This window comes from Pogona vitticeps, chromosome 3 (genome assembly GCF_051106095.1).
Source record: "Pogona vitticeps strain Pit_001003342236 chromosome 3, PviZW2.1, whole genome shotgun sequence".
NCBI lineage: Eukaryota > Metazoa > Chordata > Lepidosauria > Squamata > Agamidae > Pogona > Pogona vitticeps.
Window position 1 is genome coordinate 40,646,899 of NC_135785.1, and position 18,343 is coordinate 40,665,241.

An 18,343-nucleotide genomic window follows, 5' to 3' on the forward strand; every position below is an offset into this window, starting at 1 on the left:
ACAAGAGTTGCTTGTGGAGAATGCTGAAAATTATCTTCCACAAATCTCCAAGTAAAGTTATGGTTCTCTGCTAGTGTTGGAGCAACTGACAAATCAAGAGAAAAAGGAAGTGTAAGGGAAGTGACACCATGAACAGTTCCTTATGGCTAACTATCATTGCTACTTACATGCTTCCAAAAAAGCAAATGCATAATTGAGAAAAGGTGGAAAAGATGGTGCAAGTTTCAATAAAATTGGCATATTCCAATATCTATCTAAATAGAAATTTTGACATAATTGCCATCATTTCCAAAGAAATACAGTACATCTTACCAGAGTGGAGAGGAAGGTGTCTGAGGGGCTCATGAAGGTGTTGGTGGACAATTTCAAGGTTCCTTCTCTCCCTTTTTGCAATTGCTCATTTTCAAAACATACTTGGGAATTAAGCAACCTTTCAAAGAGTGGATCTTTCCAAACAGAGGTCTGTCCTTTGTAAAGTACTTTAATGCACAGCAGACAGAACACGCATGACATCTAGCCACAGAAAGAGAAGAGTGTCTGAGTATACTATGCTTGTGGGGTGTGTGTGTCATGTTGTGCTACTTCAAGTGATCTATGCTTTTCTTGCTGCTGTGTTTTATAATGCTTTTGTAGCTTTCTTTTTAGAGACAATGGAATGCCGCAGATTTCACACTGTGCTCCCCTTCTGTAGACAAATTCCATCATAAATTCATTTTATTACATTCTTTTATTTTGTATGTGCATTACGGGTCATTGTGTCAGGAAAAATAGCTGGAAACTAGGAGCATAAAAATTTTTTAAGTGATGCTGTTGGTTTTCCATTCGAATTTAAGAGTTTTGCCGGAGGACAGGGTGATATTTTCATGACTGCATGATACCACTGTGTCACTTTGTTTCTAGTCTCTTCAGATTTGTTTCAAATATTTCAGATTTATACGATGTTGCTGAATTGTATCATTTGATTCTTGCAGTCGTTAGTGACCTGGGATGGAGATAAACTAATCTGTGTGCAGAAAGGTGAAAAGAAAAATAGAGGATGGAAACAATGGATTGAAGGAGACAAACTGCACCTGGTAAGAGTTGAAATCACTGGTATAAAATACAGCCAAAGGCTGTACTGCAGCAAAATCCTGTCATTTTTCTGAGGATTTTTAATAGTCTTGTTTTTATTTATTCTGCTCCCCTATCTGTACTGAAATCTCATTTTGAAACCACTTGAGCATCCTCATCTCTTTTATTCTTGTTTTCTCTGTTTCTTATCAGTATATGCAATACTGTGCTTTTAGTACTGTCTTTTTCACCACTATATGTTTCAGCCTATATGCAGATCCACAGTCTTGAGAGGATTTGAAAACATAATAGTAAATCCTGTTTTACTGGGTGATATTTGGCCAATTAATTATCACCATTCTCAATCCAGATTATAGTTAGAGCTTTTGTAGAAGGAAATAAGACAACCCCAAGCAGACCTTGAAATATTCAATTTTTGGACTACAATGTCTAGAATTTCTCAGACAACATAATCATGCTGAGTGGGAGATTCAGGAAGTTGTAGTTAAAAGAAGCTCAGTGGTTTAGATATCTGACTGCAGAGCCGGAGGTTAGAAGTTCAATTCCCGCTGTACCTCTCTGACAAGGGCTGGGCTTTATGATCCGTGTGTGTGTGTGTGTGTCCCTTCTAGCTCTGCAGTGCTAAGATGATGATGATGATGATTAAAGTAACTTTTATGCCCATCCATGTCAATTTAACTTATTTATGTCATTTAACTTATTTATGACATTCTGGAGCCTAGAGATAGTGAAAGGAATAATGCAAAAAGAAAAAAGAAAGAAAAAAGAAAGAAAGAAAGAGAAAGAAAGAAAGAAAGAAAGAAAGAAAAGAAAAGAAAAGAAAAGAAAAGAAAAGAAAAGAAAAAGAAAAAAGTCAGAAAATAGCTCCCAAAAATAATCAGAGGGCATATGGTAGTCTGTAAACCATATTATATATTGCCACTGAGGTTTATGGAATGGGAATATGAATTCATGCAGCTGAGTTGGTAAATGAAGTCCAAACTAGAAAAATAGTAAAGCTGAGTTAAGCTACAAGAGCCTACAAAGAAAATAAGCAGTCAGTGAAGTATGGGGAAGGTAAAAGGAAGCTTATATAACAATACCCAAAAGAACCATCTGAAAAGTGAGACAAGACTGGAGTGAACCCAACATTCCAGTTCAGTTTTGAAAGCTCTCTACTGGAAGACTGAATGAATCTTCACTTCATTGGCAAAATCATTAGAAGATGTGGATCAGAAATTGAAGGAAAGATTTGAGTTTATCAAAATAAACACTCCTCAGATTTGGATGTAGCTCCTTAATTCCTAAGGCCTTTGCCTGTATTCTCCATTTACAACTGCATTGCTTTTCATAACCAAATTCTAAACACATTGACTTGCAAGTTAATTAAATCAGTTGAAGTCATCATTACCTTTAAATAATTGTAGTTACTGGCTAAAATTCTTCCATTATCTGCAGCCTTTTTTTCTGCTAGTTAAAACCTCCTGATTTTCCCCTAGGTTCTGGGGTTCCCTAAGGGTCCATGTCATCCTGGTAAAGGCATGGGGGCCCCACAATCTTTAATGTAAAAAATAGCTACCTCCAGTCCTGCTGCTGAAACTGGGAACAGTGGCACAGATTTTCAGACATTAAATATTCCCTGCTCAATACATGCTAAGCATATTGTCTAGTTTGACAGATGTAGTCAGTTCTAGCAGGCTGTTAGGTGGAAGAGAGGAGAATAGTTAGGATCACAAACTGCTGAGAACATTGAGGACTTGCAGTGCCTTCTGAGAAGTTAGGAGAGCCTTGGAGGGCTGATTTTTGTTATGCTCCTGTTCTTGCTGCAGTATTTGTTTCCTCGAGGTCCCCTGTTTATCTAAATTCCAAGCATTTTAATAGTGTCAGTTGAAGATATTTCTGTGTAGGGTTGCTTCAAATTCTAAAACTTCACAGAGGACTTTATTATCTTAGCTATTCACTATCATGAGATTTGCTAATGGCCAAGCTGAGAAAACTTAATATTGAGGGGAGTACAATTCACAGTATCCCCCCTTTTAAGACCCTGCTAAATACCAGTTGGCTGGATATCCCAGTGGTGAGGTAGGGAGCCCGAGACAGGGAGTTCAGTTCCCCACTGTGCATCCCAGAAGAGCCAGCCTATGTGGCCTTGGCCAAGCTACACAGTTCCTGAGCACCCCCAGAAGAAAGGAATGGCAAATCACTTCTGGGTACAGTGGGGTCTTGACTTGAGAACTTAATCCGTATTGGAAGGCGGTTCTCAAGTCAAAAAGTTCTCAAGTCAAATCTGCATTTCCCATAGGAATGCATTGAAAACCATTTGATCCGTATCTGCTCTTTTCTGTCCATAGAAACTAATGGGAAGCTGCTATTCCACCTTCGATCACTAGAGGGGGATATTTTGTTTCTTTTTTTCTTAGGTCAAGAAAGGTTCAGGGAAGGCAGGGAAAATACAGTCCAGGCAGTACAGTACCAGGCAGTCTGAAGACTGTCTTCCAATCCACTCTCTAAACACTGGGAGGAGTGAGGAAGCAGACAGGCACCCTTTTCACTGGCCAGCAGTTAACTGAAAGTTCACTTTTTGCACTTTCCCTGCCTCCCACGTGGGTTTTTTTTCAGTTCTTAACTCAAATCTAAGTACTTAAGTCAAGTCAATATTTTCCTATGAGAGCGGTTCTTAAGTCAAAATGTTCTTAACTCAAGCCGTTCTTAAGTCAAGACCCCACTGTACTTTCTATCTAGAATAATCCCATTGGTTACATTATTAACAGTTGGTGTAGCCTTCTAAATCAGGGTCCACATTCTGCAGACACTGGGTAGAAAACAAAGTGTTGCACTTACCTCCTGTTACCTTTTAAATTTTTCCTCCTCTCTTTTTTGCAATTTCCTCATTGCTTCAGTGAGTTTAATAAATTACAGTATGTTGGTTAATAATAGACTACGCAATGTCCCGCTGTTATAGAGCAATTTCCATGCATTTTTCATTTTTATCCTTTTAAAAACCGAATTCAAGTGTCAAAATCTAATTACCGCAACCTGTAGTGCTTGCTGGCTGATTGGTTACATAAAATACGCTGCTCTTTTCCTTGTAATAGCCCAGCCCCACTGTTAATGCAGTGGCTCAGCTGTTTTATCCCAGAGTTTTGAAAGAAGGTACTGTCTGTAAGAAACGCAAATGGAATCTGTCTGTGCTCATTGGTGGTTTTAATGTTGTAGGAGCTGACATGTGAAGACCAGGTGTGCCATCAAGTCTTCAAGAACAAAAAGTGAATGGTAATGAATCTAGTGCTGCTGAATAATGTGTAATTATTCTGTCACTTGCTGTGTTGAAAAATAAATAAATAAAACCCAGCTTTGGCACTGTCAAAGGTCTGTTGCTTTATGAAATGAGGGGGAAAGTTCTTTAAACTACATCAAGCAAACACACGTACACACACACACAAAAGAAAACCTTGTTTTCTGAATGTTCAGATAGTGATTTACTATTTCCATGTGCCCCTGGCAATTTCCAAGACTAAGCAGAGATTTGAAAGCAGATCTTCTGTGTCCTAATCTAACACTCTATTCCCATAGCACACTGGTTCTCTATGTTCTAATCCCTAATGTGTTTGGATTCTGTCTCAACACCAAACCAGTATCATACTGTACTCCTTCTGGGTTTTTTTCTCTCTCTAACACATTCAGCATTTCAGATTATTGTAAAATCTGTAAAATTTGGTGTGAATGCTGGCAGAAAAGAATGAAACATATTGGTTCCATAAACAGTTTCAAACCATTGTGTCAAGTTTGGGACTCAAATGAGAAGCATGGACTCAGTCCTGTTCTCACCTGCTTGTATTACTTCTAAAGACACCTAGAATTTCCTCAAAGAGCTATAGTGATTATGGATAAGAAGATGAGCATTGGATCCTAATGAAATCCTGAAATATGTATATTAAGAGTACACAAACAGTACGTACCGTATTTTTCCGAGTATAAGATGCCCCCATGTGTAAGATGCCCCCCACTTTTCTAATCCAAAAGTAAGAAATCTAAGTGGGGCTTAGCAAGTGTGGGGAGAAAGGGATCATAGCGCTGCAGTATCACTTTGATTCCTGCTTTCCCCTCTACTTGTTTTTGTTCTCTCCTCAGCTTACTTCCATGTATGAGACGACCCTAAATTTTTAGTCTAAAAAGATTTTAGACAAAAGTATAGTCTTGTACATGGAAAGATACGGTAATTACTTTTTAAAGAAAAGATGTGATCAGATCAGTAATATTCTAGAACTTGAACAGTACAGGAGGAAACAACCTTTCAACCTGCCAATTCAAGAAAGAAAACACATACAGCATCCTGAGCTTCTTTGTACAAAGACAGATAATCTATGCAGGCCGCATATGGAACACTCCTTCCCAACTATGTACAATGGCCAGTATTTCTAGTGGGAGGCCAAACCCCATGTTAGGTACCCAGTTACCTCAGCCTCTCTCATCTACTTGAAAATATTACTGCTGCACCGTAATCGTTTTTGTAGGGTAAGTTGGGAATGAAATAGGGAAGAAAGCTGAGGGAGGAAACAAATATTTAAGACAGCACTTGGACTACAGCTCTCAGAATTGCCTAGCTAATATAGCTGGTAGTAGATTCTGTGAGTTATAGATCAAAAAATAAACATTTCCAGTTCATTGTTTCTTCTTTACAGACCTCAGTTTACAAGCCTGTTCTACTCAAGTGGTTTGAAGTTAAAATAGCCATATACCAGGAGAGCAAGGGTATTAGAGTTCAGCATCACCATCCTCCATGCAAATCCTCAGAAAGGTAGTAAATTTGCAAAGAACAGTGAATAGTATTCCAGTCTTCATGCACCATCTCTCCCTACATGCAATGCGACGCAAATGACAACCACCTCTCAAGACTCTGCATTAAATTTGAGGTTACCATTTAAATGTGTAAATAGGTACTCTTTCTCTTGATCTTCGAGTGAATAAACAGTGTTCTCTTTTGCACTGCTGCTTTGGCTCTGCCACAGCTAAGGGCACTTTTTAAAAATAAGAATGTTTTTCTTGAACAGTTTTGCTCACTTCGCTACACATATGCCATAGGACTGATCACCAATCTAGATAACAACAGTATCTTATGACTGCTATCTGTAAAATAATCAACAAGTCTTACTTTAAAAAAAAAACACAAAGGAATAAAAAAGGTCCAGTGAACAGGTAAAGATACAATATATGAACATTTCAAGCTGCCAATTTCTTCAGTCTAGAACCATAAGACTATACTTCTTTAAAATGTAAGCACTGTCTCTACTTTATACATCAATAGATGATTGGTTTAAAACAAGTACTAACAAGACCTCACTGTTATTCACAACCTCTTCACAAAACAGGCTACATTCATTCTCACTCCTAACCCAGACTAACTCTCTAATTCTGACAACACCAAATGGTAGCTCTAAGGAAAATCTGCTTCTGCCTTTACCTCTATCTGTCTGTGTCCAAGCCTTATATAGAAATAGATTTTTTTTTCAGCCAAAAACCACATAGATCAATTAGCTAGTGATTCCATTCACAGAAAAACACACACTAATTGATTAATTAATGAATTACCTGTATGATCAGTGGTAACAATCTGTCACAGATTGTTACAAATACCATCTCCATCTGCAGCTCTTGGAGACTTCTGTTTAAAATTTATAAGGGTCCAACCGTTGGATCTCAATCCTTCAGGATCAAAAGAAAGAAGAGAGCTTTTTTTCTTATGTCCAAATGGGATTGCCACTAGTTTGATTTTTTTTAATATAAATCAGCAATGCTGATCATGTGAGCCCTGTCTCGGAATTCACCTCTTGTGTGATAAGAGGCAGAATCAGTAGGAAATCAGTATAGTGTCAGGCCTGTGATTATTCTTGTGGATATCCTACATTTGGAGAGGTGGGAGATGGAACTTTGCTAGTGGCAGTCAAGACTGCTTTTGGGATGAACTGTGGAGCTGTTGAAAAAGAATGCAAAAGAGAAAATGTAGAGGAGACATGTAAACTGTCTGGAAAGCGTTTGAGAATTTTTGTAGTTAAAATATTCCACTGTCGTCCCTTGTTAACTATTGACACTTTGGAATATACAGTAATACTATGAATTTCCAAAACACTGTAGATTTATTCACATGATATTTTAAAGTTCATGAAATTAATATTCAATGTTTTCCTCCACCACTGCTATTTAATCTCTGCCTACTCACTCCCAAAATAAAGAGATGGACAGAGGTGTTGGAGTTAACTAGGGCCACACTTTATTGCTTTTAAACTTCACTCTCATCCTGCAGAGGGGCCTGGATGTCATGTGGATCCCTGGGGCAGGCTCTAATGGTATATCTTACCCCCTCTCCAGTCCTAAGCGGGTGAGTCCCAAGCCCCTGGTCAGAGCTGTCCCCTGAACAGCTTGTACCCAGCTGGCCACAGATTGGGAAGAAAAAACTTCCCTATTTGCCATCCATCCAATTGTCTAGAACTAAGACATGCAATGAATGGGACTATACCTTATTCAGCCCTCATCCCAGCACGTGAAATGCTAGATCCTGGTTGCTGTGATGCTGGGTGCAGCAGGACCCCATGTGCTTTTTGGGAGCTCACTGAAACTCACCTTCTCTTCCACACTACCTGACAGTTTGATCTATTTAAATGTGACTCAAACCTAGAATAGCCCACGGAATCCCATGGATAAACAGTGTACGATAGGCAAAAATACGTCTGCCCACCTTTTATATGCCAATCAGGTGAGACGGACCCAAAATTCCTATCTGGCCCTGAAGCAACCACCTCAGCCACACTGGACCCAGGGTAGGCAGGTTAACTCAAAGTAAAAAGGGCTGGTTGGGTGCAGAAGGATCTTATAATTGCACCAACATTCATCCCCAGCACAGCCTTGTGGGAAGCACCAATTGGTGCCTATATCTGCCTATGTCAGATCAGGAGATGTGGGGAAAATAGTTCCAAGCCAGTGTATGAATCCATGCCGGAAGAGGTATACATTGTCCACCAGCTCCAGAAATACAGACATGGACTCAAGTGTTGGAGTTAACTAGGAACACATTTAACTGATTTTAACCCCTCTATTGAGGGGTGGGTGTGTGGGGGCATGTTATAAATGGTGTGAGGGATTGGTTAGGGCTGTCGGGCATGTGGGGCATGGAAGGGATGAGGGGAGTGCATAGTGGGATGCTTTTTGTCCATGTGGGGAAGAGGAGTCGTCATGTGGCATGGTGTGGGATTGGGAAGGGAGGATCTCCTGTAGGGGAGACATACAGCTGGGAATAAGGTGGAGTGTGCATGAGAGGGAAGTTGAGTGGGTCTAGAAGTGATGTTTTTTTTTTTTAAAAAAAAGAAATAGATTAGATTAAATTAGATTAGATTAGGCATCCTTCAGTCTCGAAAGACTATGGTAACGTCTCTGTATGGAGGATTTGGAAGAGCATCTAGTGTGGCTGAGAAGACCAATTTGAGAGTGACACTCCCTTCCACACTGAAGACAAATACAATCTGTCCCCTGTCCAGCTCCCTGATTTTGCTGCTTTTGGGACTGCCTCTTTGCCTCGGCCTGCTGGACAAGGGTCTCTTCAAATTGGGAGAGACTGTGATGCAATGCCTGCCTCCAGGCTAAACACTCAGATGTCAGGGTTTCCCATTGGTTGAGATCCCTTCCTGAGGCCATCAGATCATGCTAGCAGATATCCTTATATCACAGCTGTCGTCTCCCTCTGGGACGATTTCCCTGCACTCATTCTCCATACAGGAGATCTTTTGAAATGTGACCATCAGCCATTCTCACGACATGCCCAAGCCAACGTAGACATCGCTGTTTCAGTAATGTGTACATGCTAAAAATTCCAGCTCATTCTAGGACTACTCTATTTGGAACGTTGTCCTGCCAGGTGATACCAAAAATGCATCGGTGGCAACGCATATGGAAGGTGTTCAGCTTCCTCTCCTGCGATGCACAAAGGGTCCAGGACTCACTGCAGTAAAGGAGTGTGCTCAGGACACAGGCTCTATAGACTTGGATCTTGGTATATATTGTCACCTTCTTATTAAGCCATACTCTCTTTGTGAGTCTAGAGAACATGGTAAGTGCTTTGCCAATGCATTTATCCAGCTCAACATCTAGGGAGAGCGTGTCACAGATCACTGAGCCAAGGTACACAAAGTCATGAACAACCTCCAATACTTGTGTGGAAATGTTAATAGAGGGAGGTGAGTCCACGCCTTGACCCATGACTTGCGTTTTCTTCAGGTTGATAGTTAGTCCAAAGTCTTGGCAGGCCTTGCTAAAATAATTCATGTGTTGTTGGAGGTCTTCAACAGAGTGGACAACAACGGCTGCATCATCGGTGAAGAGGTAGTCCCGCATGCATTTCAGCTGGACTTTGGTCTTCACTCTCGATCTAGAGAGATTAAAGAGCTTTCCATCTGATCTAGTCCTGAGATAGATACCTTCTGTAGCAGTTCCAAAGGCGTGCTTCAGCACGACAGCAAAAAAATCCCAAAAAAGAGTTGGTGCAAGGACAAAGCCCTGTTTCACTCCGCTTCGGATGTCAAAGGGATCTGATGTTGAGACATCAAAAACTACAGTGCCCTTCATTCCCTCATGAAAGGACCTGCTGATGTTAAGGAGTCGAGGTAGACATCCAGTCTTGGGAAGTATTTTAAAAACTTTTCACATTATGAATATGGAAATAAATGCAAGAGAAATCAAGCCAGAAATAGAACTATTAAGCTGAACAAGTCAATAGATCCTGGCATATTAACACATTAAATGGGTAAATATTTCAGACACAATAATCTTTGGAAGCCTTCAGACTCTGAAACAACATGTAAAGTGGTCTGTTGTTCATTTCTGAACAACATAAACAAAAGCTTTTTTTCTAATTATGGTTACTAAGGAAGGAGATTAATCGAATACAGTCTAATGAATGCTAGGGATGAAATACACAGATTAATCATGTAGAATGGGCAAATGTTTCAGAAATGAAACATTTCTGTTTCATTTCCAACAACTACTCCCATGGCTCCATCAGAAAGAAATGGGGCATCCAGAAAAGGATCCCCACGAATACTGCTCTTTCCCATCTGTGTGGGAAGTCTGTTATTGAAATCCAGCTTACATCTGGCTGCCCCCTAACAAACCCATTTATCTCCATTAAAAAACAACAGCAACCTCTCAAAAGTACCACATCAACTGCCCTGCCAGACTTCACCACCTTAAACCTACACTGCCCAGGCAACATCTTAATGTAGTTTCCAGAGCTATATGTCAGCAAACACGGGTTCGAAAACACACGTGTAAGCCTGGACAGAGAGCAATCAGGAGTTTGCACATGCTAAAATGGGCTGAGTGAGTCCAACTCAGCTAGCCATGCTACAACACTCCCTCTTACAGGTCTGCCCACATAAGAACACCCTTGTACTCTCAGATATTATTATGAAAAGGTCTAGTGGGCTTTGTAGTCCTTAGACTTAACTTGCACCACTGACAGGACTCCTAAAGTAAGCTAGGCCGAGGCAGTACTCTCATGATGACCCTATGACAAGTGTACTGTTCAGAAAACCAATTGAGTTTTATAATCTTTATTTTATTAAAGAATAAGCATGTTTCTAAGTATCAAAGCCAAATTAAACCAAAGCAAATAAACTAGCATTGTGCTGCTTAGTTACAAAGATGTAGTGAGGCAAAGAAAACATGAAAAATAGAAAAGTGTTCAAAAACCTTACAAAAACACAAAAAGCCATTTAAAAGAATAAAAACAATTCCAGTCCAGTAATTCATTAGTAAAACAAAATAATCCAAGTAGGTTATAAAAAGGCTATAGTCCTCAGTGATCCTGTCGAACCAAAAACCCTGTACTAAAAAGAAAAATTCAGTAAAAGTCCCATTATCCTTAGAAAAGAAAAATCCAGTAAACGTACCATAGTCCTTACAAAATTACAAGAGCATAGTCCATATGGAGTATTCCAAGAAAAGAAGTCCATAAAGGGTATTCCCTAGGTAACAGAAAATAGTCCATGCATAGTCCTTAGGAAAAAGCCCATAAGTCCAAGGGTAAGCCAGTATAGTAAAGGTTAGTCCCATGTGTCACGAATGAATGAAGAGTCGGTCTTGAAAGACAATGTCCATAGGCAAAAAGTTCCTTTTTCAAGAGTAACTGGCAAGGGTTTATCGCACCTTCCCACGATGTCATCCAATCAGAGTTCGTTACTAGGCAAACAGTCCTGTTGCATCACTTGACTTCTTTCCCATACACACCAGATGTTATTTGGGTTTACTGTGGTTTCGCAAAAAGTCACAACAATTCCCATCTAATCACGCCGAGTCCTTTTCTCAGGCTATCAGAATAACATTCTCTCCGCTCGCCAAGAAAACAACCTGTCAGCATAGCAAAGATACTTTATATAAAGAAACAAGATGGAACCTCTCTGGCTCATTTCTTAATTACAAAACCCATATGCCTTAAAAGATTTTAACTCAAAAACCCATCTCATCACACTATAGACAAAACAGGAAGCAATTCTGTCAATTGATACAGAGTACATCTCTACAAACTATGAACCTGAATGGCTGAGAAAGTCCATGGTTAAGCCGGGATGAAAGGTAAATGTAAGTAATTTTGAAAAGCCAAGGTCTCTCTAACTCACTCTGCTCCCAATGGCTGTTGAGGCAGGAAAGCAGCAAGTGGGCAAAGACCAACTGTCAAGAACTTAGAGCACTGCTGCTCCAGCAATCATGTGACCTCAGAGGTCATGTGACACCTTCTCTCATTAAGTCCTCAGCAGCATGTCAATAATTATTTAAATGTCTCTCACACTCTTAAGCCCAACCAGGCTGCTTGGAAAAGTGAAATTAAAGTGTTGTCCTGTGGATCATAAATATAAGGGATAGAGAAACCTATGTTAAAAAGAAACAAAAGAAAAAGAAAAATGAATCTGGGAGAGCTAAACAGGAAACAGGTGGAATATCTTAAATCTGGATAAAACCTTGCCAACTGGCTAATATGGCAACTCCAAATAAACAGAGATAAAAGCATGTAGTTTCATAAACTCTATGAAGAGAACTGCTTTCCATTATTTGTAATCCCATAGGATACAGGAGGTGCTACCATGTGAGGCTTTTCAAGTACAGCAGCACTCAAATATAGAATTGTGTATGTACTAGTGCCATCCTGTTTCACATCCCATCAGAAGTATTAGCCAGCACCAACTGTATTGAGCTTCAAAAATCAGCCAAGATCACGTTTGTTCATAGTGGTCTGTTGGTTGTATTTGTAACTTTCCCTTGTGTTTCCATCACCTCTTTTGTCTTTTTTCTTACCATTAAAAAAAAAAACACGCACACACAATTAAGGAGGGAAATGAAATAGATGCTGTAGCAAACACCCTGTCTTCCTACATATATATATAAAAAATGATATTGGTCTGCACCAATGGGAGCTGCTGGGAGCCAGAGCCAGAGAAACTAGAAGGGAGGGTTGAGTCAGAGTCTAGTGAGTTCAGTGGAGTCAGAGAAAGAGAAGGGAGAAGATAGTTTGGAGTTTGAGGCAGAGAGTGTTTAAGTACAGTAGTGATTAGTCAGAGTGTGACCTATATTAATTAAGATAGAAGAGGTTAAAGTAAAATACTGAAGGTTTGTGTAACTTTAAGAATGTGCTTAAGAACTAGTCCTAAAACAACTTGTAATCAAAAAGCCTGTTTCTGTTTAAAAGTTCAGTACTGAATGGACCATAGTCTTTCATAGGAAATACAGTCAGTAAAGAGATAAACTGGTGGCAGCGTGTTAAAGGGCATGTTGGGATACCTTCGTGAGCTCTGTGTTTGGTGAAACAAGCAAGGGCCATGGGGCAAATGCCACAGATGCACAATTTCATTTCATTTCATTTCATTTGTTAACACTAGGAAGAGCTGTAAAGCATCTGTGCTTGGTTCTGAGTTTTTGAGGAGAGGAGAAGAGGCAAAGAAAGTTTTGAAGGAGGGCTCAGTTCAAAAAGTTTGAGAAATACTGCTCTAAAGCATAGGAAGACAGTAATTCCTTTAATTAGAATATTTGTTTCTGCTCTAATTGGCAAGTTCACATTTAAATGGAAGATGGAGAGATTAATAGTTAGGAGGGATGCACTTAAGTTTTTAATGCAGGGTTCCCTTCTTCCCATCTCCTCCAAATGTACACCCAAAGAGGCTCTTTTCAGTTTTAATGTGTGAATGATTGAAAGGGTAGCAGCAGGAATGTTTTAATTTTGGTCTCCTTGATTACACTTGTTATGCAGATGTGAAGATTAGAAGATGAGGTGGAATCATTCTGTGAAAATGAGATTAAAGGAAAATTAACCAGACATGCATTTTGAGAGCTGCGAAGATTTTGTCAATTATTTTCCCCCCAACTTCCTCCTTGCTATAATTAGATTTTCTGTGTAGCACTGATGGCTCTAGGAGACCAACACATAAGAGGGATGACGACAGAAGTAATTAGAAAAACAACATTTCAGTGAGGCTGCAAGCACCTTTTACTCATAAAAGGTCCCAGGTTCAAATCCTTGAACCAATGGGATGGGTGATGGGAAGATCTCTGACTGAGGCCCTGGAAAGTTACAGCCAGTGAGAATACAAAGCAACCAACATGTCTGCAAAGCAACCAACATGAACCTGACACAACTCCGGGAGGCAGTGGAAGACAGGAGGGCCTGGCGTGCTCTGGTCCATGGGGTCACGAAGAGTCGGACACGACTAAATGACTAAACACACACACACAGTGAGAATACAGGGTGGTGGATGAACATGAAAGTTTATTATGGCCAACCATCATTCTGATGCACAGCTTCAAGAAGTATCTTTCTTTGACTACATTTCCCCAAACATCTTGTCTAGCATGGCTAGCAGCTATGCTAGACGAGGGATTCTGAGAGCTGTAGTCCTAAGAAATAATTCTGATCTTGTTGCATGTGGATCTAGACAAAACTTGTAAATGGTTTCTATTACTATTCAAAAATACTAGACACAGTCAATCAAAATGATAAAAACATTGACTGGTGTTATATAACAGATACAGGTTTCAACCCAAAACCTAAGTATCTTTTAAATATTGGCACAGTATGTATGCTGTTCCTAATATTGTGTAGCTCTGTGTACCTCTGATGTTGTTATTTCTGAGATCTGCAACTGTTTATAGTGCTGTGTGAAATTTCTTGATACTTTCCCCAAAGACCTGACAGGGATCACTGAAGTGTGTTTCATCCACAATTGAGTTGTTTTGATTGCCAAGTCCCTGTATTTTTTTAGATTTTCCAATTCTTTATCTTCAACTCTGGCATCCCTGGAATTGCTATGTTGATTATCCAGACATTTCTCTGTTCTATTACTACTATGCCTAGTGTGCTATGTTCAAAGTCTCTGTCAGTTTCCATCCAGAAATGCCACAAGATCTAGACTTCATCATTTTCTGACACCCTCTCTACCTGATGTTCCCATGGTTTTTGTTTTTTTTTTAGTCTGGCAAGTTACATTTCTTGCATAATGACCACTGCACTAATTTTGCCACTCTTATCATATCTAATGTTGTAATTTGTTTGTGCAATCTTTGGACATTTGCAGATTATTATTGGAGTCTCACGGTGCACTGATTAAACTGCAGTACTGCAGCCAAAGCTCTGCTCACAACCCGGTTCAATCCCAGGTAGCTGACTTTAGGGTCACAAAGCCTTCCATCCTTCCAAGGTTGCTAAATTGAGTACACAGCTCACTTGGGGGGAGGGGCAAATTTCTAGCCTGCATAATTAAATTGTAAACCACCGAAAGTGCTTTAAGTGCTGTGGGGTAGTACATAAGCAGCACACTTCATTTTTTGCTTTATTATTGATAGAATTTGTAATAAAGGGGCATAAAAATGTAGGATGGTATGCCTATGGGCCACATTTATTAAATATTATATTCTGAGAAGCAGTGTTGCTGGTGGCCAAACATGTGGGGATAAAACTATTCAAATTAGGTTCTACTATGTAATGACACAGTCAAATACAGTACTGTGGAATTTGCTCCAGTTATAAAAGGGATTGATTCATTTTTTAAAACTAATCACATGACACAAAGCCCCCTTTTGTTCCTGATTCAGAAGAGATTTTTTCTGATGCTGAGAGGTTATGTTTTTTGCAAGCTGGAACAATTCCAAAGGACCTTTCTCCATGTGATCAGTTGTTTCCTTTTGCAAAAGGATGAAGGGCATGTCTGTGGGTGGTGTTGTGGTGATGTAAGCAGTTGAGACATAATGTTTAGAGACTGCAGGAACACCCAACCTCACAATCTGTTCCTGAATCTCCCTGAATAAATAGGTTTTGCACTGATACACTAATTTAGCACTAGATCACCCCTGCACAGGAAAAAAATGCTCTGAAAAAAGAAAAAAAAACCTGATGAAATACAGAACACTAGAACTGTTTCTGTAGTATATTTGCTTCTTTGTACATTATGAAGAACTTACAAAGCTGCCACTTTTTCCCTAATGCTGTGTAACCCTTTAAAAACCAAGCATAAAGGGATCAGTAGAGGCAGAAAGGAGGGAGGGAAGAGTGTTGTAGATTAGAATATAGGTTGCATTGTATCTGTGTGTGAACATATGCTCTGAATAAATCCATAGCCCTTGTGTAATCACAAACAGCAGCTTGAAATGAAAGATGGACTGCAAATCAAACTGCAGCCAAACCAAATCACTCCAATTGCTAAATCATTAAAAACATATTATGGGGTACACCTGTGTTGGGTAGGTGAAAACATCCCCCAAAACAAGCATGGAAGAAAACAAGAATATCTACTCAGAGAGTAGCGACAGATGAGCAGCACCGGCAGCTCAGCAACTTGGAAGCAAGGGTGGGGAGATGGCCAAAGGGAAGAGGGCAAAGCTTGGTCTGGCCTGGTTTATCTGGCTGTGGCCCCACCCAGTTACCGTGTGATGACGTCATGTACTTAGCCTGTTCCCAGTTTACCTAAAAAGGGTGCCCTGTGGGGGAACGATGATGATGATGATTCAAAAATATTTACAAATAAGGAAAACCTAAACAAACAAATCCAAAAGAACACAAATATTATGGTTATTTGTCCCCCAGGGGGGCCAATCAACATGTCCCACTTGCTCCTATTTAAGAGGGGGTTCAGCTGCCCACTGATTCAGATTTTATTAAACTTATCCACATGATGTCACTGCGTAAGTGATTCAATCTTTCCCTCTTCCCTTCTGCTTCTGGAATATTTTGCCTCACTTGGGCAAATGTTTTGTTTTGTTTGCATTCCAATTTGCTTCAGATGATGATTGTTCTGATTTCTGTGGAGTCACATACATTTAGAACTCCTCTGAGATCAGTTGTGATGTCAACTGTGTGAATGTTCTCCCCATCAGGGAGCAAAAGAGAAAGGAGAGAACCTTCCTTCCCCCACCTTCTTGTGGTGACCTGAAAAGCAAGTCAAATACACTACAAAATGACATGAAGCACAGCTCCCTCTTGCTCTGTGCTTCACCTACTGCACATCATTCACAGACGTTTCTTGGAGGGTTTTTTCCTGCATCTTTCCTTCCATGTTCTTCCCCTCAAGTTATGAATTGATTCCTCCCTGACTCATTACCCATAAATGGGCAGAGCTTGGGCATATCCCATCTAAGGGCTAGAGATGGGACAAAGAATTGAGATGGAATGAGGTGGGGACTTGGGGGAAGAAGAGACAGGAAGGTTGGTGTGGAAAACGCAGCCAACAAAAAATTAAAACAGGTAAGGATGCCTGGAGTGAGTAATTCTTTAACTGTGGGGAAAAGGAATCACAGCTCTAATCTGCATTAATCCAAGCACCATATCTTGTTTGGATGAGCTCAAGGTATAAGTATTTAAAATATTTTTATTTATAAATAAATTCACTGATAATCTAGAGATTTGTTTACATTATTGTTTGTAGTGACAATTGACAATTAATTATTTTCCATAATCTGAGGAAAAGAATAGAATTCCAGCCTAGGCATTGAGTACTGTATAGCCATTATCAAAGTGTGAACAAAAAGTTGAAGAGGTTGTTAGAGAACAGAATCAAGGTTTTCTGTAGATGCTAAAATAGCAAAAGATCACAGCAACCTATGTTAGGGGAGTTATATGTGATTATGCGTTTGTGTGCTTTGAAGAATGGGGAAAATAATGGTATTACTAGCTGTAACAGGAGGAGAAGGAAGAAGAAAGAATAAGGAAGATGAAAGGTTCTGTCTTCACCACATTCCATTTGAGACAGAAGTAATTTATCTGGGAGGAAATATTACAGAGCTTGGATTTGGAGGGAAGCCAAAATGTAGAGGTGGAAAGGCAAAGCTGTGATACCTAATCAATCAAGCAAACAGGCTAAGTTGCTTTCATTTGGTTGTCACATTTTGGAAGTGTACACATATTTAAAAGTGGCTTATATTCAGTTGCTTAGTGTATTGAGTTGTGAATAAGCCCATTGAATCAACGGAACTTATGGAGGAGTTGACACAACAAATCCCCACTGATTCAATGGACTTATTTGTAACTTACTGTGCTAAGCAACAGGGTTTCACCCAGTCTATGTTGATTGAAGGAAGGAAGGAAGGAAGGAAGGAAGGAAGGAAGGAAGGAAGGAAGGAAGGAAGGAAGGAAGGAATTTTATGCAGAAATTGTGAAATTGCCACTGTGAGGGATTTACCATTTACCACCCAAGAATGTACAATTTGGGTACATGTGCCAGAGACCTGAGATAAGCTGTAGTAGCAAACTTGATTTAGCCACCGTGTCATGTGCAAAAGAGCATTATGGCTAACTGCAAATTAGACTTGGTAGGAGGAATGATTAATAATTCAATTTTTTTAGGACTGCAGCATCCATTTTTATATCTCAGCTAAGCCCCTCTATCAATAAAGATACCATAGGAAAGGGGCAAAGGTGAAGAAAGCTCCCAAGGGAGTATATAAGGCATTCTGACACTTATTTAGCCATTTCCATTTTGTTATATTTTATAGCCCTGTCATAGTCCCTCCTAAAATTGGCTATTAAAGCTTTTATGAACAACCAGCATAAACGCCATCAAGCATGCTGTTCTCAGAAGCCCTGTTTTTTACTTTAGGAAATAAAAACGAGGCATGAAGGTTAAACAGGATCTTTACCAGTTAATCCCATAATATTGCCCTAGGGCTACTACTTTCAACCTATGACAGCAATTTGGTGAAAAATGTCTTGCAAAGCCTTCAATTTCAACAGCCAAGGGCTGGTATTTATCCTTCCTCGCCCATCCTTGCT

The 18,343-nt window shown here is 39.7% G+C and overlaps 1 protein-coding gene across 1 annotated transcript in view; it reads left to right on the forward strand.

Moving 5' to 3' along the window:
* RBP2 (retinol binding protein 2) overlaps positions 1-10,806 on the forward strand; it is a 31,430-nt gene extending 20,624 nt beyond the window's left edge. Inside the window, exons 3-4 of the mRNA XM_020793156.3 lie at positions 972-1,073; positions 4,267-10,806. Coding sequence (XP_020648815.1) covers positions 972-1,073; positions 4,267-4,320 — 156 coding nt within the window. The 3' untranslated portion in view covers positions 4,321-10,806. The remainder of the gene's footprint in view (positions 1-971; positions 1,074-4,266) is intronic.
* The last annotated feature ends 7,537 nt before the right edge of the window (positions 10,807-18,343 follow it).